Raw genomic sequence first — 23,120 nt, forward strand, 5'->3', positions numbered from 1 at the left:
CCACAGCTTTGTGTATGTAGAGTGGAACTCGCTGCCAAGAAGTACAGTGAGGTTATCCTCAACGCTAGATAGCTTTAAACGACTCTTGTGTATTGCCTCCAACCCTGTCTGCATACCTAGGACGTGATACTACGTACGGACGTGATGGCAGCTTGAAAACGGTGATTTCCAGAAAATTGCTTCTTCTACTAGCTGCTCACCCGGACACAGTTTCGTATGTAGAGTGGAACTCGCTGCCACCAATGGCAGTAAGATTATCCTCATTGCCAGATAGCTTTAAACGACGCTTGCAGCTAGATGTGTGCAGTGGTTAGGCGAGACAGATCGTTCAGGGTAATATAACCGCGTGCCTGCGAAGCTGGTGTGTTACGCCGAAGGACGTTTTACACCGGCTATACAGATACAGCAGCTGGTGTGTGTAGATACAAATACAGAAGCTGGTGCGTTACGCAGAAGGACGGTCATTAGACAGCTATACAGGTACAGAAGCTGTGCCGAAGGACGGCCGGACGTACCTGCTATTCATTCTCTTCAGATACAGATACAGAAGCTGGTGTGTTACTCTTAAGGGCAGTTATACCGGCTATACATCTACAGATTCTTGTGCAGAAGCAGGTGTGTTACGACGACAGACGGCTACACAGATACAGGAACTGGTGTGCTACGCTGAAGGACCGTTATACCGGTTGCCGAAGGGTGATTATACCGACCATACAGATACAGGGACGGAAGCCGGTGTGTCACGCTGAAGGACAGCTACACAGATACAGGTTACCAAAGCTGGTGTGTTACGCCTATACAGATACAGAAGCTGCTGTGTTACACCGAAGGACGGTTATACCGCCTGTACAGATACAGAAGCTGGTGTGTTAGGCCAAAGGACGGTTATACGAGGTATTCGGGTACAGAAGCTACGTGGAAGGACGGTTATACACAGTGCACAGACAGAAGCTCGCTGGTGTGTTACGCCAAAGGACGGTTATACCGGATACACAGATACAGGTACAGAAACTGGTGTAATACCGGCTGTACAGCTCCAGTCCCAGCCGGGTCCGTACGTGCAGACACCATGGCATGGTCGGTAGCCGCGAATATCAGGCAGCGGGGCCACGGGACGGGCAGCCGGGGAGGGAACGCGTCCCGAGAGAGGAAACAGGAGAGCGACCAACAGAACATGACCTACCAGCAGCGCCTGGGCGCCACGCCGGCTGGATACCAGCAGAACCCGAAACTCAGCCCGCAGAGACAGCACCGAGACGGACAGCACCGGGAGGGACAGCAATCCGGACAGCAGCCTGGACAGCAATCTGGGCAGCATTCCAGACAGCAGCATTCCAAATCGTCTTCAAGTAGTCCAGGTATGTCACATTTCTTTATCTCTTGCAAATGCATTTTGATGCAAAAGATAAAGCATAGTCTTAAACTGCCTGCGAGGGACAGCAAAGATAGCATTCTAAATCGTCTTCAACTAGTCCAGGTATGAAAAATGTCTTACATCACTACACAATAGATATCAGAATATGACAATGGCTTTATTGGAAAAGTATGCAAGGAACAGCAATCTGAATAGAGATCTGGCAGCATTCTAGACAGCAGCAGTCCAAATCGTCTTCAAATAGTCCAGGTGTGACAAATGTTTCTTTGTCCCCACAAAAAGTCTCAAATTCAAAAGATACATGTACTTAAACAGAGCATGGCATATGTGGATAGTCTCAATTAATCCATAAGATAACTCTGAGCAAAACTAAAGAGACGCTTAGGATATTTCAAGCGCTTCAAGTATGAAATGATGACGCCTCACGTATCTTGTAGGATATCTCGAACACTTCGAGTATAAAATGATGAGGAAATTATGCTAAGAAATGTCAGTAAATGCCAACGTTAGAAAGATTTCCTCATTCAAAATACTTCTGCATTGCCTCCCTGAAATCGCACCGGATGACTTTAACACTTCGATGAAAAATCATCCACTTAAAGTATTGTCGGATAGACTTTACCATAGAACTAAATAACCGGCAGTATAGTTCTGATAGCTATGGTAGTCTATATTCTTTCACAAGATTTCAGTTATGTCCTTATTACCTGTGATGAGGCTAAAAATGTCTTAAAAAGCGTACTACAAAATTTCTGTGCTCTATATATCATTGACGCCTTTGCTTTAACATCTCGATGAATAATCATCCACTTAAAGTATTGCCGGATAGACTTTATGTAGAGCTATATAATCGTCAGTGTAGTTCTGATAGCGTTGGGAGTCTCGCGACGACACAGGATCCCTCAGACAATCCATCATCTGTACGTACTGTATGAAATATTCAGTAAAATCAGACAAATCTTGATGAAGAGGTTCCGCAGAGGACAGAGCTGCTGCAGCCTTTAACAGAGGTGAAGCCGTATCGTATGTCATCATCTACTGTGATATTCCCCAGTGCCTCATCCCAACGCTGTGAACAGTTCTCAAATTAAATGCTAAGGTCACACCACCAAACCGGGGCCCGGCAGGGCTGTTTGCGTGAACCAAAAATAGATACTGTGTAGTTCATATGAAGATTGTACATGAATTGTGCTCAAGATTGATTATTTTCACCTTTTCTGTGTTTTATTGTCTTTTATATCGTTTTTTTAAAGATTTTATTCTGTTTTCTTTAGCCAGGGTGACCCTCTCAGTGGCTAAGCACTTGCTTTGCAGTGGGGCCCTGTAAAATATAATATTTTGTGTTTCCCCCCAAACTCCCCGGCCGAGCTCCGGAGTTGGCATTGTGACCTCAGCATAAAGTGAATTGTGGAATCGTTTACGATTTCCAATGATTTTTGAAGCCATGGACATCTAGAAGACAGACGTCAAACAATTTTTCTTCACCTCACATATAAACAGATTTCTTATGGTGATCTGGTGACCACATCCAACGTATCATACTTGGCAGCTATCTAAATAGTACTCAGGCAATATTAAAGTAAAGGAGTGATATAAACATTAAATCAAACTATTTAAAAACAGCCAGACAGTAACGTTTGCCTTGCAGCTCCAAACTTAGACCGTACGCCAGTTTCTTCGCACAGACTGCTAGCTGATTCCGTTTCTGTATGACACATAATTCCCCAATCTAAACGAAGAATGGCGAGGCTTATGTGATGAGAAACCGGCGCCATGATATCAATGAATACTTACAGAGAAATGACACGGTACATTGGGCATAATCTACACATAAATGAAAAGCATTACGCCCTGGCAGAGGATATAGATTAGAAACCTAATATGACGAATTGTCTTTTTAATATTTCAGTTACATTGCCCAAAAAAGCAACATATAAGTCTTGAAATATACAAGGATTGTACAAAACCAACATGATGACATATTCTTTACAGATCTGCAATAAAATCATCTAAATCTAATATGACGACTTTTGATTTTTCAAATCCATTGCCCCAAAAAGCTACATCAACATCTTTGAATATACAAGGATTCTACAAAACTAATATGATGACACATTCTATACAGATCTCCAAAAACATTCATACGACGACTTTGACCCAAAAACCAACAAAAACGTCTTGAAACATACAAGGATTGTAAAAACGAAAACAATGACATCTTCCACAATGATAATAATAATTCCATAAACGAAAATGTGAAAAAAATTCAAAATATGTTTTTTTTTCTTCTCCATTTGTACCCTGTACCGTGCTCGTTAGTTTTAAAAAGCGTTTCCTCAAACATCTGCGGTCCGCCCAGCCAGGCATGTAATTGGTTTCCCAGTGAACCGGCTAAGACGATATTTCATTTCCTACAGTCAGACAAGTAAATGGGAGGAAGGGACGGGAGATTTATGGAGTAAGGTTTATAATAATTATTGTCCTCAACAAGGTACTGTGTGGGGAAAGTTGTGGTATAAATATATACGAGAAAACTGTTACTCAAGCAACGAAAACTGTCAGACGTTTCAAATAGCTCCCACTACTTTTCATTATATTCATAATAGTTTATTGACAACACTCCGGGTACATGGCAGCGTATAAAAGCGCTCAATTGCGTACTCAGGATTTAAAAACAGATTAAACAATAAGGTCAGCTAAACAAACAAAGGACATTGACAAACTAGGTACAAACATAAACAAATACTAGCTGTACACAGTTATAAATATAGATCAGAGGTATCTACAAATAGATAATTAAAAACTATAATTGTCCGGTACTGGGAGATTTAGACCCTCGCGAAAAGTAGGAGATGGTACTTGAATCGTCTGACAGCTTTCAAAATCATATCCAGTTGCTCGAGTAACTGTGTTTGGCGTATCTTATTACCTGGATGTCTAAGCTTCACCGACGTATAGTAGTGGATGCTAGTTGAATCGTCTGACAGCTTTCAAAATCCACCAAATCGCTTGAGTAACTGTTTTCTTGCGTCTCTCATTAACTGGATGTCTAACCTTCATCGAGGTGTAAATATACTCTTCACTAGACTTACTTACAACGCCGGTTGAAAAATAGATTTAGCCAAATTGGGAGAAAGCTTTGCCAAAGAAGTTTGGCAGTGATAGCTAGGGACTCATTTACTAGCAAATTTTACCCTTGTAACTGTGGGCCCACTCTCCTGGCCAATTATCTGGAGTATTTCTGCCGAGTTCTAGGTGCTATCCATAACCCTTTAGGGAGACCTGCAGGAGGCTAATCAAAACACACTGCGTATTTGTACTATACTTTGTCTCTATAATTGTTGCTTTACGCTGCTGCCTGAACGTCAGTGCAACGTACTGTAACATTTGCCAATGAATAAATAAATTAGACACAAATGCAAGGTTTTAGATGAATAATTTTCCTGTTAGCCCATTCGTACACTTCCTTTTAATCAAAGAAAAAAAATTACCTTAGCAAGTTTCTAATGGAAGGTCAGAAATCAGACAGAAATATATTTGACTGCTACACATTGAAATTCTGAGTACAACTGGGCCAAATTGCCTGGTAGACTGTGGACGCTTAAAATGAAATCTAAAGCGGAACCGTTACACGCACGACATGCCAATGAAATGGGGGAGGGGGATGAACTACATTTTCGACATTGGCATTGCTTTCAGCTTTATTTCCCACACTAGAAAATATGTGCAGATCATTTATGTTGGTACGCCAGCCACATGTATAACATATTTTACGATGTTGATATACCTACATGTAGTACCTAGATTTGTTACTTTGCTTGTAAATTTGAATTTGTATATTACCTTTATGATTATTACCTCAACACTGTCGATATTGTTGTCATTTTATTGTTTAATGAGCAGAGGATACCTATAAGTATCAAGTACCTTCTTCCAATGTTCATTAAACACATAAACATATGTGCATGAAATTTTATACTACATTTGTAGTAGTACATATACATTATGCAAAAGAGGAGATATAAGCGTGCGTTTCAGTGATCACAACCAAAATTTGCACAAATTAAATTCAAAACATTTCATGAATTTCAGGAAAAAACTAAAACACAAAAACATGAAATGACTAGCCTAGCCATCACCCATCCATGACGACAGTAATCCCCACCTGAGTACCGCACCAGCAGAAGGGTGACCTTTCCTAGCGGGGTGACCTTCCCGGCTGAGACTGATATCGATTATATCGATCTCTGGAACACCTTGATCACCGCAAAGGTGATTGGGTACAAGTAACCCAGTTTTGATCTGTCGTTTCATGGGAAACGGATGAATGACGAATGATGCCACAAAGGGGCACGAGAGTTCGTTAATTCACGGAAAGATAAAGACATCACATTCATCCCCCCAAAATATTGACTATTGACTTCTTCAGCCCAGCATTGGAGATAAGTAACTAAGTTTGATTTGTCATTGGCCAACAAAAGAATAATAAATGATGCTACACTCTTCATAAAGTGGCACAAGAGTTTTTTGGATATAAGGAAAGACAAAGGCATCGCAACCAAAAACAAAATGACTTCTACTGCCCCAAGGTTCATTGGAGACAAGAAACCAGGTTTAACATTGGAAACAAATGAAGGATGTCATGAAGTGCATTTTGGATCACAGTGCTTCGATGAACTAGGGCATATCGACACCACAAAGACCTTGATCGCCGGCTAAGCCATAAGGTTGATCGCAAAGAAGTAACCCAGTTGCATTTGTCTTTGGGAAACACATGAATGAAAGATAAACCTCTATAGGTCATAAACCTATAGAGGTACAATATTTCGTTAAGATAAGGAAAAATAAACAAATGGCATTCATCCAAAAATACCTTGACCATTTACTTCTACTGTGACAAGTTGATTTGTCGTTGGACAACAAATGAGTAGACTGTATTAAGGGTCACAATACTTCGTTAAACTAAGCCTCGTATCGACACATTCAAGTTGATCATCGCCTTCTAAGCCACCAGGTTGATTGGAAAGAAGTAATCCCGTTTGATCTGTCGTTGGAAGACAAATGAAGGATACCATAGAGTGCGCAGTAAGGGTCATAGTGGTCTAGTGCATCGACACGACAAACACCTTGATCATTGACATTACCTGCTTAACCACCAGATTGATTGGAAATAAGTAACCACGTTTCCTCTGTCGTTGAGAAACAAGTGAATGATGCCACAGTCTGCATCAGTGGCCACAGTAGTTCGTTAACTTGAACTAAGGACCCTATCGACAACATAAACAACTTGCTCATCAACCAGCAAACCAGAGGGAGGGAATTGATTGGAGAGAAGTAACCAACCCAGTTTGAATTGTCGTTGGGAAACAAATGAATGATGCTAGATAGTGCACCAAGGTCCACAGTAGTTCGTTAAACTAAAGATCTTATCGATCCCACAAACACCTTGGCCATAGACTTTTAAGCCACAACGTTGATTAGAGAGACCTAACCTACCCAGTCTGATCTGTTGGGATGCAAGTGAACGATGTCACAGACTGCATTGCATGTAAGGGTCACAATAGTTCGTTAAACTAAGTATCCTATCGATCCAGCAAACACCTTGGTTATTGACGTCTTAGCCACAATGTTGATTGAGTAGAGGTATAACCCAGTTTTCAAGACTGAACGTCTCGCTCTATTTGATTTCTCGTTAGGAAAGAAATGATGTCGTAAACTTTTTACGGTGCACTATGTATGTTGAAGACCAGGAAAGGCAAAGGCATATACTTACCGAATTCCAATGTTAGTAAATGTACTCCCTGTGTGGCAATTCCCCCACCCCAGCTATTTCAAAAGTGCTGCCCAGTTGTTAGCTGGGTAACAAATGTTTTTACGTCGTAAAATGTTTTATAGAGCGCAATACTTTCGGAATTAGAAAAGGCTAAGACATCCATCTACCAAACAGGCAATTTCTTTACACTGCTCTTAGAGGGCGTCGTCTATATTCTATATGCGTTACTCTGTTTCAATTGTTGTATGTCGTACTTTTGAGATTTTGATACTTCTACCAACGCGCAACACATATTTAAAACTACGAAATCCACAAACAATCATCTATGAAATACACAGTTTCTGTACTATACAACGTCCTTAAATACCCCCGGTTCTAACCGTATATTTTCCCCTGATGAAATGCGTGAATGGTCCAATGGCTCTACCCCTGGAAGGGTTATTGGTTCTCTCCACGGCTGTAATTCACCCAAAGCACGCACTTACAGTCTAGATAGATGGCAGGGTTTACAATGCTCCACACGAAGCCTGTGGTAGCTGATAGACTAGGCCTAGAAAAGATGTTGTGTTTCCTGTTTCTCGACCGACCATAGAAAAACTGCCGACCTTAGACTTAGCCTTTTTTTGTGTAGGCCCTGTAAGGGGCAGACATTCTTAGAGCTAATCAACCTTTTCTGACACCTGAGTGATGAAACATTGAAAATATAAGTGTTCTCTTGCAAGTTCTACTTTGTTAAACTGTATTGTATAAGCAAGGGGCTCCTTGGTATATGCTGAATCACTATAGAGATCGCCAAAGTCTAAAATAAAAGAAAAACGATAATCCCTATCTACCTACCAACATCATTTAAGAACAAAGGACAGTTTCAAATCAGGACTGGTCAAGAATTTCCATGCTAAAACAATTGCAAGGTAGACGAAATCAATATAACTCAAGTTAAAGCATATGAAACTGTGTAAATTTAAATGTCATTTTAATGATTGTAAAGCATGTAGGATGAAAATTGTGTAAGTATCAAGTATCAAGTACCTACCGACCCTAATTTTTTCAGGGCTGAAACAGGAAACACAACATTTTTTTCCTAGGCCCTAGAATGCTCTTCACGCAGCCTGGGGGTAACTGATAGACTGGCTGTGGCGTTCTTTTTAATCCCAGGAGAAAGCAGGAGAATCACAAGGCGAAGCTCAAAGCTAAGGCAGACATCTTTAACCTGCACAAACACGTATCACGTCTGGCCTGGTCGCCCTCGGGGTGTCCTTCAAGAATGTAGATAAGGCAGTCGCATTCCGGAAGGACGAACCGCACCTGTATGCATGATTTATGTTATCTCTATATGGTGTGGGAAGAAATATTCTTCCTGGAGATGTCGAAAGTAGACCTATTAGTTTTCCCCATTAAAAAAAAACACATGGGAAAATGGGGAAAACTGAAGAAATTGTATGTAATTGGGGTTGACTTTTTTCTTTGCAACACTTTGTTATATCATTTACTGTTTTTTATTTAGTTTTGTTGTTTTGCATGTGGTTTCTTTTGGTTATGTTGTTCTTTGTGCCATGCTCTCTTTTGTGTACATTTTTGAAAAAAAATAATAAAAAGAATGGTTCATAAAAAAAAAGAATGTAGATAAGACATTCGCATTCCGAAGGGACGAACCGCACCTGTATTCATGATTTATGCTATCCCTATATGGTGTGGGAAGACATGTTAGGATAGAAAAGTAATTTTTGTCCTACTCACTGATGCATTAACTTCGAAGAGGCCCTAGGCTCTTGTGCAATTCAAGTAAGACATTATCATGGAAGAAATACTAGTAGTAGGATATTATGTAATGAAAATGAAAATGACGGAAGAATCCATCTAATGTAATGAAAAAAAACGTAAAAAAAATAGACATTTTCTGTAATGTAACAGGCTGAAACTCGGATTTCGTTAACCTATGACTGGCTTCGAGACAAATTCAGCATTCAAATAAGAATATCTATATCTGAATTCTCCCCTCGTCGTTCCAAAATATCATCCATTCAACCTCATGGCACTCAATTTGGTCAAATTGCCACAAAGACATCATCAGCGATTTCCATTCAGGTATCAATTTAGATTTGAGCAAAACAAAATACATTGATTCTGAGGTATGTCGTAGACATTGTTGAAGCTGCAACCAAATGCGGCATCTTGCTACATATACCATTCACCTCACACACGTTTCAAGGGAACCTGTCATCCAAGTAAAGGGCCTATTATTGTACACAGTAAAGCCAGATAAACTATTCAGATAGTATAGACAAGCAATCCCGTCATACATGCAGCTGCCTCAAGTTAGATTTCATGGAAAGGCGACACGTAGCTCTACGTGTAGTATGTCATAGACACCGTCATAATTGCGAACTATTGAAACCAAAGACGGCATCATTCATATAACGCAGCATGTTTTTTCGACAACCTGCCATCCCTATCAAGGGCAAATTATTGTACACGATTAAGCCAGATAAGCGATTCCGTTGTATTCAACTATGTCTCAAGTTAGATTTCAGCGAAAGGCGTCACATTCAACGTGTCTTACACACCGGGAACCGTTATAATGGCAATTGCAATATCAAAGACGTCATCTTGTTTCTCGACAATATGCCATCCCTATGAAGGGAATATTAAGCTGTGTCTCAAGTTAAATTTCAGCGAAAGGCGCCAGGTAATGTGTCTAAGAAATTGTTATGATTGCAGCCAAAGGCGGATCTTAGACAGTCTGAGTCGGGGCATCATTCCCAGCACGCAGAACGGTTCTTGGGAAGCTGCCATCGCTATGACAGGAAAATTGTTAATACTATCAACCCAGATACGCCCTACAGAGAGTATAGACTGGCTTTTCCGTTGTATTAAACTGTCTCGAGTTAGATTTCAGGGAGAAGCGTCACGAATGTCTACATGTTATGTGTCTTAGTCAGTCTGAAGCGGAGTATCATTCCTGGCACGCAGAACGGTTTTTGGGAAGCTGCCATCGCTATGAAAGGAAACATTGTTACACTATCAAGCCAGTTAAGCTCTACAGACAGTATAGACTGACTTTTCCGTTCTATTCAGCTGTGTCTCAAGTTAGATTTCAGTGAAAGGCGTCACGTAGGTTTACATGTAATGTGTATTAGACACCATTTTGATTGCAGTCTATTGCAACCAATTGAAAATACGGCACAGCCATCATTCACATCATGCAGCACGTTTCTCGACAACCTGCCATCGCTATGAAGGGAGAATTGTTAACTATCAAGCCAGATAAGCTCTACATATAGTATAGACTGACTTTTCCGTTATATTTAACTATCTTAAGTTAGATTTCAGGAAAAGGCGCCACATAGGTTTACATTTAACATGTCTTAGACAGTCTGAGGCGGAGCATCATTCCCAGCACGCAGAACGGTTCTTGGGAAGCTGCCATCCAATCATGTTTGCGCTGGAGCGCGGAGACTGTGATCCGGTCACGACTCGATGACTCCCGGAGATTGCCGCTGCGCAACAGACCCTGTCTGGTTGCTGATTGCAGCCCCGTGTGAATAAATTATTTTATTTACACTTTTTTTTGCACATTTACAATTTTAGGCTCGCGGTTCATATCGTAAAAGCATTAAAAAGACATACCAGAAATAACTGCAGATATAGATCAAACATAACAATGGCTAGACAAATAATGATGACAAGCTATTTGTTTATTTCAAGCACGTGGTCCATATCGTAACAACATTTAAAGACATACAACAAATAACTACAGATACGTCGGTGAAGTTTAGACATCCAGGTAATAAGATATGCCAAAAACAGTTACTAGACCGGTTGCTTGTCAAATAACTTTATTCTTAATAGCTGCAGATGTATATAAAGCAGAATAGTACCCAAACAATGATGATGACAAGCTATTTGTAAACAAGGTTGAGGTAACTGTAACAGAAGTTACTGGGTGTGAAAATGTCAGAGTGGATTATATGTTTTGCAATGCAATTGTTTGAGGTAAGAATACGATTAACAAAACGTAAGTTTTAATGGCAATTTTAAGGTTTCTGCTGCGCATCAGACCCAGTTAGAATGTTGATTGTAGTCTTGCCTATATTAAGGGCGCACCGTGCACTTGGGCATGATGCTACAGTTGTCGAGTAGGGGCGGAGTTACAGTCATCAATTGTGTCTGTCCCGACTGCGTAGCTGCTGCGTCTGGGTGAAGGTGATAGTGATCTCGACACAGTTAGCTCAATGGATTGGACTGAAATGACGTCTACTTAAGATGGAATCTGTTTCAGTTAGTTGAATATTCACCAATCAGTGACTGCAGTACGCATTTGCTATCTCTCAAAACAGTCACCGATTGACGAGTATTTTACTATCTGTTAACCTATAACCTGATGAACATCTTCAACGGAATCTGTTTCATTTTCACAGAGAGCCGAGAAAGAGTCAGGAGGGGAAGTTCACCTCCAACACAACCAAAAGTAAGTTTTACACAGTAATACACAGGGGAAATTTTCAATTGCCTTGGTTAGGGAAAATATGTACGGATACATATAAGATACTATAGTGGCTAGAAAAATAAAGCTTACAACTAGCTATTTGTAAACGTAATGGTGTCAAAATAACTGAGTGTGAAATACAATCATACACCAACCCGAAGAAATTATCTAAGGAGCTCTAATACTTTCTTGTTCTCCTGATATCGTGACAACGTTGAAAAGACAGACGTGCAAGAAATAACTACGGATGAATATGATACACAATAGTGGCTAGAACAATAAGGCTGACAGGCTATAGTCGATTATCGGTCTGTAATTCAACTGTTTGAGATGAGAATACAATAAGCAAAACAAGACATTCCTAACAGCTCTAAATGTTGTATTGTTCTCCCGTTGCCCAGGATGACGGCCACGGCATAAGAAAAGTGTCCAGAGGAAGCCCCGTCAGAGTCAAGCGGCCCTCCCCGGCAGGGACCGAGCATGCGCAGCAGCACATGTCCAGAAGCCTTCCGCACGAGTACATGCGCCACTTCCCCCAGGATGCCATGCGGCGGCAGGAGGAGCATGCGCAGAGCGCGGCGAGGCGGTCCCCGACACAGCCCCGACGACGTTACCGACAGCACCACGACACGACGGCCGACACCGAGCGGATCAAGACAAGATCATCTCCGGAAAAACACTCCTCCAGACAGACTCAAGATGGAGAAAAAGACAGAAGGCAAAGGCAGAGCTACACGAGTAGCGTATGATGTTGGATAAACCATCTGCGTTTAGATTTATTGAGGTTTGAAGGGCCAATGCAATGGCAAAAACGGAGGCTGACACGGCCCTAGTTGTACCTCAGGGTGGTCTACTTGAACAAAGGACCTCGTAAGCTCCTTTAACGACGCAAAAAGGCTACAAAAGGTGAAGATGAAGTCGAAAATAATTTCATCAGGTTGGTGATCAATTGAAGAGCAAAGTTCTTTATTCACAACCACTTGTTGAACAACAGCTGACGTTTCGATGACCGTCTGTCATCTTCATCAGGGCGATTATGTCCTGTTCCCTGTGCACTCAAGCTAAATGTTACTTCTAGCACCGCGGTTCCAAACTAGTAATTGTAACATATAGATACATTGTTACAACATAGCGAGATGCCAGTCATAATTGCCCTGATAAAGATAACCAATAGTCTTCGAAACACCGGCTCTTGTTAAATAGGTGTTTGTGAATGAAGAACTTTGCTACTCGATGGAGGTAAAGGTTTGCCATTTTGGGCACTGGTCAATGTGACAAGTTAATTGTGTACAAAAAGGTAGGAAGGTGTAGTAGTGGTCAATGATCACCAATTGGTGACAGATGTAAGAGTTTGGAAGTGTTTCAGAGGTACGATATATGTCAGAGGAGTTAATATGAGGAGGTAAGCTATGACGGTTGAAACTATTGCCCGTGCTGAGAGGCATTTATAGCATCGATGTGCTTTAGATGGGTGTCTTGTTAGTCCATGGTGCTAGAGTCATACCGAAGGGTAGTATTATATACACTACAACAATGACATCAACGTTAACAGCTTTATAATGTGTCAAGGGAAACCATTATTACACACTACGTGATTTATCAAATGTTGTGATGATCTTATGCAGCAAGTTTAAACTGTAATTTCCAACTCAAGAAATTGGACTCACCCAAATTTTCGACTGTACAACTCGAGTCTTTGTCAAGGAATGAACAATCCAACGCTTCCGTGACGTCACGCAGATAACACACGTGACTCCGTGAGCAGTGGATCATAGGTTGCAGAAAGTCTGTGACGCCCCCCGTCTCTGTTGAGGGATGGTTGTAATGCCCTGATGTAGATGGCCTCTTTAATCCTTCGTGCAAAGAAGCCCAATTTCTTGTGTTGGAAATTACAGTTTAAACTTGTTTCATAATGACTTCTACCAACACAGATGAACTTTCAAAATATGTTGTGATGATCTTATCCGCTTTTGTACGTACTGTGAATAGTGATGTCATGTATTTTGGAGGATGACGCCAAGTTTTTAGGTGGAAAACCTGTCATCATTACATGGAGTTTGTACATTAATCACTACTGTTGGTGTTCCTTGATGTTTAATGATGTAGATGAAATAAAATATGAAATACAACGTTATGTCGTTGAACTTTGAGGTACACAGTGTCGTCATTTGAATAAGTTATCTATAATACTGAGAGGACAGTTAGATATTTTTTATCTTTATATTCCAACATGTAATCACCAGACGTGGTGACAGCACACTCAAGTTTTTACAAACTTATATTAATGTCGCCACCAACACAGGGGACAAAACAATACTCATTTCCACTTGTTAAGTGAGGAAAGTCGTGTAAAGTGCCTTTCCCATGGGCACAAGATCGGTGGCATATCAGGACTCGAACCAGGGACCTCTTGGTTCCGAGTCGAGCACTCTGCCGCTACGCCACACGACCCCACATTTAAATAAGTTATCTATCATACTGAGAGGACAGTTACATTGATTATGATTAGTGCTTACAAACGAAACACATCGTCACAGACGCAGTACTACCAATTACTAGGCACGTTCATAAGTTGTTGCAGTAAATTTATACTGTAGAACGCTTCGCTTTTTTTCTGTTAACACTTGATGGTCCATGGCTGCTGCTGCTGAATTGTTTTATCCTGGTTACCAAACCTATCATACCTCCCGAGTCCTACAAAATAGCAGAGAGGATGTAGGACTCGGGGGCTATAATGGGTTTGGTAACCAGGCTAGAATTGCCAGAAAGCAGTTACTAAAGCAACTGGATATGATTTTGGCTAGAATTGTGTTTCTTTATTTTGAAATATTTACGCAGCCTTCTGCGAAGAACTAAGTCCCAGTTGTGCCTCTGCCACCTAAGGAGATAACAGGTACGTCTAGATATAACAAAAGGCTCGTTCCATTGTGACGCAGTAATATTCAAAATTTGATCCTTTTGTCTTGTTTGTTTTGGCTCGTGGCAGAAAACAAAGACGTCTTTCAGAACCTGTTGGAAGTGACTGAGTTCCTGAAGGAAATCCGACCCTCCAAGTTGAACCTGTTGCCACAACGAGCGATTGAAATGGTCGTAGAGCTCGTGGTCCACTGCGCTAGACTCTCTGTACTTTTCCTTCATTTCACCCGTGATAGGAAGAGATGTGTTCTTAGTTCTCTGTCGTTCTCTCTTGCCTAAATCGTATATTATATCGCTAAGAGACCAACACATCTTTCTCTTCAACAGGACTAACGAATGGTTGAGATGCTCGAGTATCAATATCGTGGAGAATTGCTCTTCGATCTTGCTAACAAACTCGGCTGGCGTGTCCAGTTTGTTGTATCCCAAGTCCTTAGCCATGCAGTTCTTCACACACCTCCCTGCATAGCATCTGGCTCGACGCCCTTTGAACGCCTTGTCCCATTCACTAGGGTCTTGTAGATACGTCATGATAGGCGGCTGGCCATTGGGGGCAGTTTTAGGCATGTTCCTGAAGTATCTCCACATGTTGAAGTAGTCAAACACCGAGTTAAGTCTCGCGATGGGGTCTCTTAAGATGGTGACGAACCGGGTATCCGGATGCATGTAGTGGTCGAAGGCGGTTTTGTTGAAGATGAAGTGATGCGCGAAGATGTTCCACATGGGATCTCCCGGAAGCCGGAAGATGTTTTTGTCCTTGATGACGGCCCCGCAGCCGATGTTGGGCCGGTCTCCCTTGCCGGGGAGGGCTGGGAGCAGGTCGTGTTTGTGGGCGTAGCGCAGGAAAAATGACTGCAGCGTGGAGGAGCCGCACTTGTACACCTTGATGAACGCGATGTTGTTGTGACGAGTGCAGGAAATGCTGCTTTTGGCATCCGAGGATCTTGGAAAGATACAGTGATAGGAATTAGCTTTGGTCAATGAATTCTGTTTAGTATGTCTGATAGTTTCCAGATGCATTACTATCCGGTGATGGATTTAAATGACAATGGCAGGAATTAGCTTTCGCCAATCACATTTGCTTCCAATCTCTGATAACGTTACACTGACTAATCTCCAGAATTAGACTTTAGAAACAGATGTTACCCGGAAGTTCCAAGTGACTAATCTCCAAGCAGATGTTTAGGTGGCGCAAAAGACAGTACCAAATTGGCCAGGCAGTATCAATTGGCCAGACTGTATCCATTTGTCACACATCTGCTTGGAGATTACCAAAGTGACATCCGTCACTCTTCTTCAGCGTCTAAGAGTAAAACTGACAGAACAAGTCAAACTCTGGTATATGAAAAGAAACTCACAGTATTAGTCATTCACATAACTCCTACTCATGTTGAGTGATTTACCTCGGAACCTAAACTATTCATACCTGTATACTAGCACTATATTTAGATGACCCTTCGCGACCCTACTGTGGTTAGGTGACACCCCTCAAAGACCTTAAGCTTTAACCGCTTTATCTTCTTTATCTTACAAAACAGCTTGACCTACCTAGGGTCATACCTTGTTGAGAAGTTGACAGCCGAGTTGAGTGTATCGTGCCCCAGGCCACGGGTCATCGACGAGTAAATTTCATCTCTTCCTTTCCGCAATCCTTGCCAAATGCTTCCCGATCGCAGCCCGACAGACTGGAGTATCAGGCAGACCGTCCCCGACAGAAGGACGAGCGCGCCGAGATATGTTTTGATCGTTCTCAGACCTCCGAGTTCCATGCTGACTGTGTAAGAAACAGAAGGCGAGCAGTAGAAACAGATAAAAAGCCTCCTGGTCCCTGGTTCGAACCTACGACCTCCCGAGCACCAGTTACAAATCCGACGCTCCTACTGAATCGGCTAAAAGGTCTAGACCCATCGGCCGGGTCAGTTGGTAGGGCCTACGAATCCCCACTGTTACAACTGCACGAGCCTCGAACAGTAGATCCTGGTTGTCTTCAGTATGCAAATTCCAAGAGTTGCAATTTGTTCTCGTAAATCATGCCAAAACTGATACAGTATCCACCTGTTTATGTAATCCAACACCGTGCTGACATAGTAGCGAGTCATCCTTTTACATTAACCGGCATAACCTTGTTGATCTGGTAAATGTAAGAAAATAAATCATTAAATTCTGCTAGACTCAATGCTGGTAAAGATCTCGATAAATAATGCATATTTAGGGTCTTTGTTCCTCTGACCTTTCACCTCCGACCTGACCTCAGGCAATGTGACCTTCAGACAATCAAACGTTCTATTTTAGCTGCCATGTTCGTCTTCATAAAGATGGCAACATCAAAAGAAGCAATTTGTTATCAAATTTGAGTACTCACTGTCAAAAGTAGGCCGATGAGATATCAATTGTTTTTGAATGGGGGTCAGGGCGACATTTGTGTAGTGAGGAGAGATAATTCACAGTATCATCGTTCCCTGTCGGACCGGTTTGGTTACATCAAGACACTACTGAGAATAGGGGGGGGGGCGATCTGGACAGCTTTTAATGACAATTTTACAGTTCAGTGAAGACGTCCTGTTTTGAGTTCTGTGTCTCCTTTCTTTTGTCTCTTTCCGAAACAAAGCTAACTAAATTATCGGTGGCCCTTTAATTGTAACTAAAGACACAATTAGGCAACTCTCGTAATCATAAACAACCAATTCTGAAAGGCTCCTTACGAAGAAAATATCATGTAGACACATTGTAACATTTTATGCACACAAGGAACCGGACAGAAAATTATTACTCTCCAAGCAGAGGTTGTGGGGGAATGATCGTTAGCTTTTTATATATGACCATTTTTGTCGCTACCCCCTTCTCTGACTCTGGCTAATGGATACTGTCTTGCCACCGAATAGAAAATCATTAGTTTGCTGCTCACGAGCATAATTTGTCGTCCTTTTCCTCAGCACAAGGCCTTGTGACAAACCTTGCTGTAAACGGTATGGCCTTGCGAGTGCACGTGTGATTACCTGCACGAATCCACCCAGCCGACTGTAGCGCTCGGAAAGGTTAGCTCTGACGCTCGCGGCATTCTGCGATAAGGACAGAATACCGACGCGAGGTCAGAAGATCACAAACCACGTCACTACCTCTCACATCTGAGTACCAAACAGGCTTTGTTTAAGGCCATATCTGCATCATACAGAATGGTTATGACTACTCTAGTTCAAGGTGTTTTGTGAGAGTGCTGTGGAGGTAATTTTGATGCATTACGGAGAGCTGACGGCTGGTATTAGGTTGAATGCTGCACATGCATGAGTGATTCTGATTGCGGGTAATTGGAGCTGTTGTAGTGTGTTTTGGTCGTGTGCACCGGGGCGTAAAATTGTGCTGACAGTAGGGAAAACGTCACCAGGATATTTTGCAGTTATGCATGTCATTATTATATATATATATATTTCACATTATTAAAAAAAAACAGAATTTGCTATTACCCTACCGTGGGAGTGGTCGACAATTCAGACAACTTACTACTGTACACAACAAAGGTAACAACATGGTGGAAATTAAAGGCATTTTATTAAGAACTAAATGTAAATATGTATACATCCTCAATCACATAGCACCAGTCATAATCAGTAAAAATACTAAATGTTATAATTATATTGTAATATGTAAAATCCCCTTTATGTATAAACAGTAAACAAAATAGTACAGTTTCCATGATACGTTATAATGGTTGAACAAATATTTATACACATGTACTATAACATTTGCCTATCTCAGTAGCAAATAGCAACTACATATATCCCAGCTGAAAATATAAACAAACAGTTACATTATGAAACACTACCTAACTTTTCTCGAACACAAGAAGTACGTTTTAACTTAAACTGTAATATTGCGTCCTTTTACATCAACAGGCCAGCGGTTTCCGAAGCTTTTCTTTGATTCTACTTTTCCATAGTGAATCTCTTGCATACCTCTAATATTCTCATCCCAAGCTAACCTGTTAAACCTAAGCTTGGTACACAAGCTCCAAGTGATGTAAATCTCTTTGTTATATTCTGTCGCTTCCACGATCTTAAAGTTACCATCATCTTCTTGGCACCTCTCATTAACTATGCGCAAGATTCGCTCAAACTCGTACACCTCTTCAAGAAAGTCTCGACCCTCTAAGCTGATCTGTCGCCAAAGCGACGCGTTAAAGTGTTCATACAGGTGATAGTCGATTCGGCTAGACCGCTTGTACTTGGAGACCATTTTCTCGGTGAAGTGTTCCTTCTCTTCGTAGTTGGTCATGTCGTCCTCAGCAGACACCCAGTACAGGATATCCTCCATCTGCCAACACATTCTCCTCTTCAGCAGCACCAGGGAGTGGTTGAGATGCTCCAGGATCAGCAGAAGGGTGAAGTCCTTGCCGAGGTTGTGGATGAAGGTGTCGATGGCCTCCCCATCTAGCTCTCCAGGAGGTAGACCCAGGTCCTTCGCCATGCAGTCCTGTACGCAGGCGTCGTGTTCGAAGCATGTGGCGGGGTGGCTGAACTTGTTGTCCCAGTGGGCGGGGTCTCGAAGATACTTCATCAGGCCCGTGTCGTTCTCTTTACCCTCCAGGCCGGGGAAGTACTGCTCTAGCCGCAGGGCATAGAACACTGACCTGTGGCAGGTTATTAAAAGTATTATTGAATGAATGTATGAATGAATGTATGAATGAATGAAAGAATGAATGAATGAATGAATGAATGAATGGATGAATGAATGAATGAATGGATGAATGAATGAATGAATGAATGAATGAATGGATGAATGAATGAATGAATGAATGAATGAATGAATGAATGAATGAATGAATAAATGAAGACCTTTATTGTACAATTTGGTCCCGCTGGGCTAAGCACAGTTCACCAGATTACAACCATATACATATACATATAACTGTTACATGTATAATAAACGTCTAATGAATGTATCATAGTCTTTTCAACTTCTTCTCGCTTCTATTGAGCAACATAGAAACGTACAGGACACATGTACAGTGGTGGGCAACTCTAGCACGTTGCTAATCTTAGCCTCACTACTGAAAATAAAAAGAGTACATACAAAACCTATTGTTTGCCATCTTTTCAATGCACAATGCAGATAAGAAAACAGACTAACCTGAGGCGGTTGATGGGCTTTCTGAGAATGCCCACGAAGCGGGTGTCCTCGTGCATGAAGTGGTCGAAGTTGGACCTGTAGAAGACACATATAACATTACCTAAACAATCTCAGATACTTTGATTATTGTAGTCATGTCATCTACATCTACCAACAAAACTTCCCTGTAAGTAGGTCAATAGATATCCAACGCTTTATTTAAAAGAAATTATATTATATCCGACTCAACCAACACTCTAGTTTGTAGTCATGCAAGCCATGGTTCATATGTATATATTATATTGCCTGTTTGAAATAGTATAGTGTTAGCTTCGATACATAGAACTTGTAAGCATTATTAAAACTGTAGACGTGAGAGTAGATGTTAGCTAGATATGTAGTACTGAAGAGCTTGCCATGCATTCTACCCGTTACAATTGTTGTGCAGTAAAAATTGAGTGAGGTCGTGTGGCGTAGCGGCAGAGTGCTCGACTCAGAACCAAGAGGTCCCAGGTTCGAGTCCTGACATGCCACTGATCTTGTGTCCTTGGGAAAGACACTTTACACGACTTTCTTCACTTCGCTCAGGTGAAAATGAGTATCGTTCCGTATTTTCCCTCTATCTGCGTTGGTGACGGCATGATATAACTTGAGTGTGCAGTCACCATGTCTAGTCATGAAATGTTGGAATAGAAAAACATGACTTGACTAACCTGTTGTAGGTACTGTGGTGAGCGAAGATGTTCCACTTCACCCCCTCAGCCAACTCCATGACGTCACTGGACTTGATGACGCTCCTGCAGCCGACCCAGGGCGACTCGGGCATGCGCGGTAGGCCGACTACAAGGTCATGGTCATAGGCGTACCGGAGGAAGATGTTCTGTACGGTGGAGGAGCCGCTTCTGTGGACCTTGATGAAGGCGACGTTGTGGTGAGGCCTGCAACGATCTCGGTCTATTTCGGGGCTAAAGAGGGAGACACAGAAATATTATCGTTACTTGCAAAATCATGAGAGAGGAATAAAGAGAAAGTCTCGACCTTCCAGACTGATTTGACGCCAAAGCAACGCGTTGAAGTGTTCATAATGAAAAAATTAAGAGAAGAACGCAAGGTTATTATGTTGACCTGCAAAATCATGCCCGAAGGCTATTCGCATGCACAGTGTCATAGAAAGCTAAGTAAAGCAATAGAGAACATACGACTACTGTCTGAGTAGCTTATATATCATTTATACGGTGGGGCTTGTAGTGATTTCGGTTTATTTCGAGGCTAAAGAAAGGGACAGAGGATTGTTATCTTTACTTGCAAAATCTTACCCGAAGGCTAATCGCATGCACAGTGTCAAAGAAAGCAAAGTAAAGCAATAGAGAACATACTACTACTGTCTGATCAACTTGTATACTACGACTACGTTTGCTATAATGAGCTTTGATTTCTTCTTTGCAGACAGTGGATAATGATTATCAGTACTGCTGCGTTTACTGTCTACGAATTAGCATTGCACAATTACAGAGGGCTAACCACGGAGCAGAAGAAGTGAATAAACAAATCAAAACAAACGATACTTACGCTGTAGTCGGGTGTACTGTCGTGTACGCCATGGTACTGTTGTCGTCCTTGTCGTCTGGTGTGTCGTCTACCGGCATTTCAAACGGAGGGATGATCTCGTAGTCCCTTTCACGGTTCCTGTGGTGTTTGTGTGACCTTATGACAGACTCGTCTAACTTACCACCGCCATGATGGCGGCCTTGTGGCCCCTTCTCCACCGGCCGGTTGAACGTCGTGTAGGTGAAAATGGCGACGGCGACTAGGAGAATGATCCCGAGCATCCGCTTGGGACTCTTCATGATACTGTCTCTGGTGTAGCCTCTCATGGGTTCTCCGCTCTAGAAGACTTTTGTCTTCTCTCTCTCTCATTCCTACGTGACGTATCGGTATTAAAAGTGTGTCCCCTGAGGATAAAGTTGGGGAACAGGTTTTTTGGTAGCCTCGTGAACAGACCGTCGTGGGCCCCCGATATCTACGGCACTAAGAATGTTGTTGCCCTCCCACTCGACGTACGTTAGGGGTTTCACAAGACAATTATGAACTTAGATAAAACTTCTATATTGAAACATACCTGTTCTTACCTTTTTGCCATTACTAAGAAACGAGAAGAAACCGAATTTACTTATTGTAGGTACTGAACGATGTATATATGTAACGTTATCTGTATACCATTCTTCTGTTGTGACCTGTACTTAACCCAGTGGGTATGTGTGTCCAATAAAGGTCTTCATTCATTCATAATCAGAAAATTCAACAGAAAAGATCGACTCCCGGTGTAAAGGCACTGTACTGTGCGAACAAATCGTGGGCGGAAAACTCTCAAAGCCAGCCTGTAGAGAATAGTCCCCAGGCTAGTTTTTGGGGGGTTGAAAGGCTTGCGAACTATTACGTCACAAATGCCTTATTGGCGGAGTAATTATCTCCCGATTTCACAGCTGACAACGTCATGCGTCAGAGTGGAAAGGTCAATGTACCCACCCATAGAACCGGGTCTGTCGGACATGTTTTGATGATAGAAAATCTTTTCGAGCTTAAGGTAACCGTAGGTAAATGCCACCTAGCGTCACAAAACAGTGTTGCAATGTTGTAAGTAGCGTCTTCACACTTGGTTTACTTACATGTAGCATGTTTCTAGTATTCTTTAATAACAAAAAAAACAACTTTTATCGTCTATAACAGCCGATCGCACTGTTTTTTTTAGTTCCTGAAGTTGACGCAGGCATACACACTATAAACTTACATCAAAAACATATACTTTTTTGTTTGTTTCTTATTATATAAGCTTATGAGTTCTTCGCTTAACAGGAGTGAAACAGTTCAAATATTTTGAGTCTGTGTTATTCACGATTCTAAACCATGAAAGCGCCAAAGAAGCTCGCCGTCTCGTCCAGGCTGACCAGGTGTAAGTTAGAACACGCCACCCAGATCCTGTCTCCTCTCTGGAGGCGGAACACCCCTCCCTGGTACGACGTGTGCAGCCCGAACTCCGCTTTCCTCGACCAACAGCTGCTCCTAACACTCTTCAGTATCTCCTGTGGTTCAGGGTAGGACGTCTGCTTCAACACGAAGTGGATCATCTGGTAGGGTGTGTCTTTTCTCCCAGTGGTCTTGTCCAACAGGAAGCGGTAATAGACGACTTGTGAGTAGACATAGTAGAACCCGTCTTGTGGAATGATCAGGTCCCCGTTGTTGTACATCATACCATTCGCCAGTGTGGCCAGGCCTTGCCGGGTCTCCCAGTCAGTAAACTTGGTGATGCCTGTTCCATCCGCTGTACATTGGGGAGAATAGTCGTTAGTAGATATATGTTTCATTACGTATTCTGCGTTTTAAATCAAATATCCAACATCTTGAATGCAAAGTATGACTAGTAACAATGATATGTATCTATCAACCCATCTATCCATCCATCTTTCTAA

At 41.9% G+C, this 23,120-nt stretch overlaps 4 protein-coding genes across 4 annotated transcripts; 1 reads left to right on the forward strand and 3 right to left on the reverse strand.

The window, feature by feature from the left end:
* The first annotated feature begins 642 nt into the window (after positions 1–642).
* Positions 643–12,549, forward strand: LOC109485727 (serine/arginine repetitive matrix protein 2-like). The gene is made up of 3 exons (XM_019789393.1): positions 643–1,358; positions 11,567–11,616; positions 12,036–12,549. The coding sequence occupies exons 1-3, from the start codon at positions 1,070–1,072 to the stop codon at positions 12,381–12,383; spliced, it is 687 nt and encodes a 228-aa protein (XP_019644952.1). The 5' UTR covers positions 643–1,069; the 3' UTR covers positions 12,384–12,549.
* Positions 12,550–14,409: 1,860 nt separating this feature from the next.
* On the reverse strand, positions 14,410–16,498 carry LOC109485680 (galactose-3-O-sulfotransferase 4-like). The gene is made up of 2 exons (XM_019789347.1): positions 16,099–16,498; positions 14,410–15,493 (listed from the first exon to the last, which is right to left on the reverse strand). Exons 1-2 carry the CDS (start codon positions 16,317–16,319, stop codon positions 14,410–14,412), a joined length of 1,305 nt encoding a protein of 434 aa, XP_019644906.1. The 5' UTR covers positions 16,320–16,498.
* A 1,588-nt stretch (positions 16,499–18,086) lies between these two features.
* Positions 18,087–21,699, reverse strand: LOC109485820 (galactose-3-O-sulfotransferase 2-like). Its single transcript, XM_019789505.1, has 4 exons — positions 21,223–21,699; positions 20,367–20,618; positions 19,675–19,749; positions 18,087–19,174 (listed from the first exon to the last, which is right to left on the reverse strand). Exons 1-4 carry the CDS (start codon positions 21,525–21,527, stop codon positions 18,406–18,408), a joined length of 1,401 nt encoding a protein of 466 aa, XP_019645064.1. The 5' UTR covers positions 21,528–21,699; the 3' UTR covers positions 18,087–18,405.
* An 851-nt stretch (positions 21,700–22,550) lies between these two features.
* On the reverse strand, positions 22,551–22,954 carry LOC109485806 (tumor necrosis factor ligand superfamily member 10-like). Its single transcript, XM_019789485.1, has one exon. The coding sequence runs from the start codon at positions 22,899–22,901 to the stop codon at positions 22,551–22,553; it is 351 nt and encodes a 116-aa protein (XP_019645044.1). The 5' UTR covers positions 22,902–22,954.
* Positions 22,955–23,120: the final 166 nt, after the last annotated feature.

The sequence above is a fragment of the Branchiostoma belcheri genome, unplaced genomic scaffold (assembly GCF_001625305.1).
Source record: "Branchiostoma belcheri isolate BF01 breed outbred unplaced genomic scaffold, Haploidv18h27 scaffold78, whole genome shotgun sequence".
NCBI lineage: Eukaryota > Metazoa > Chordata > Leptocardii > Amphioxiformes > Branchiostomatidae > Branchiostoma > Branchiostoma belcheri.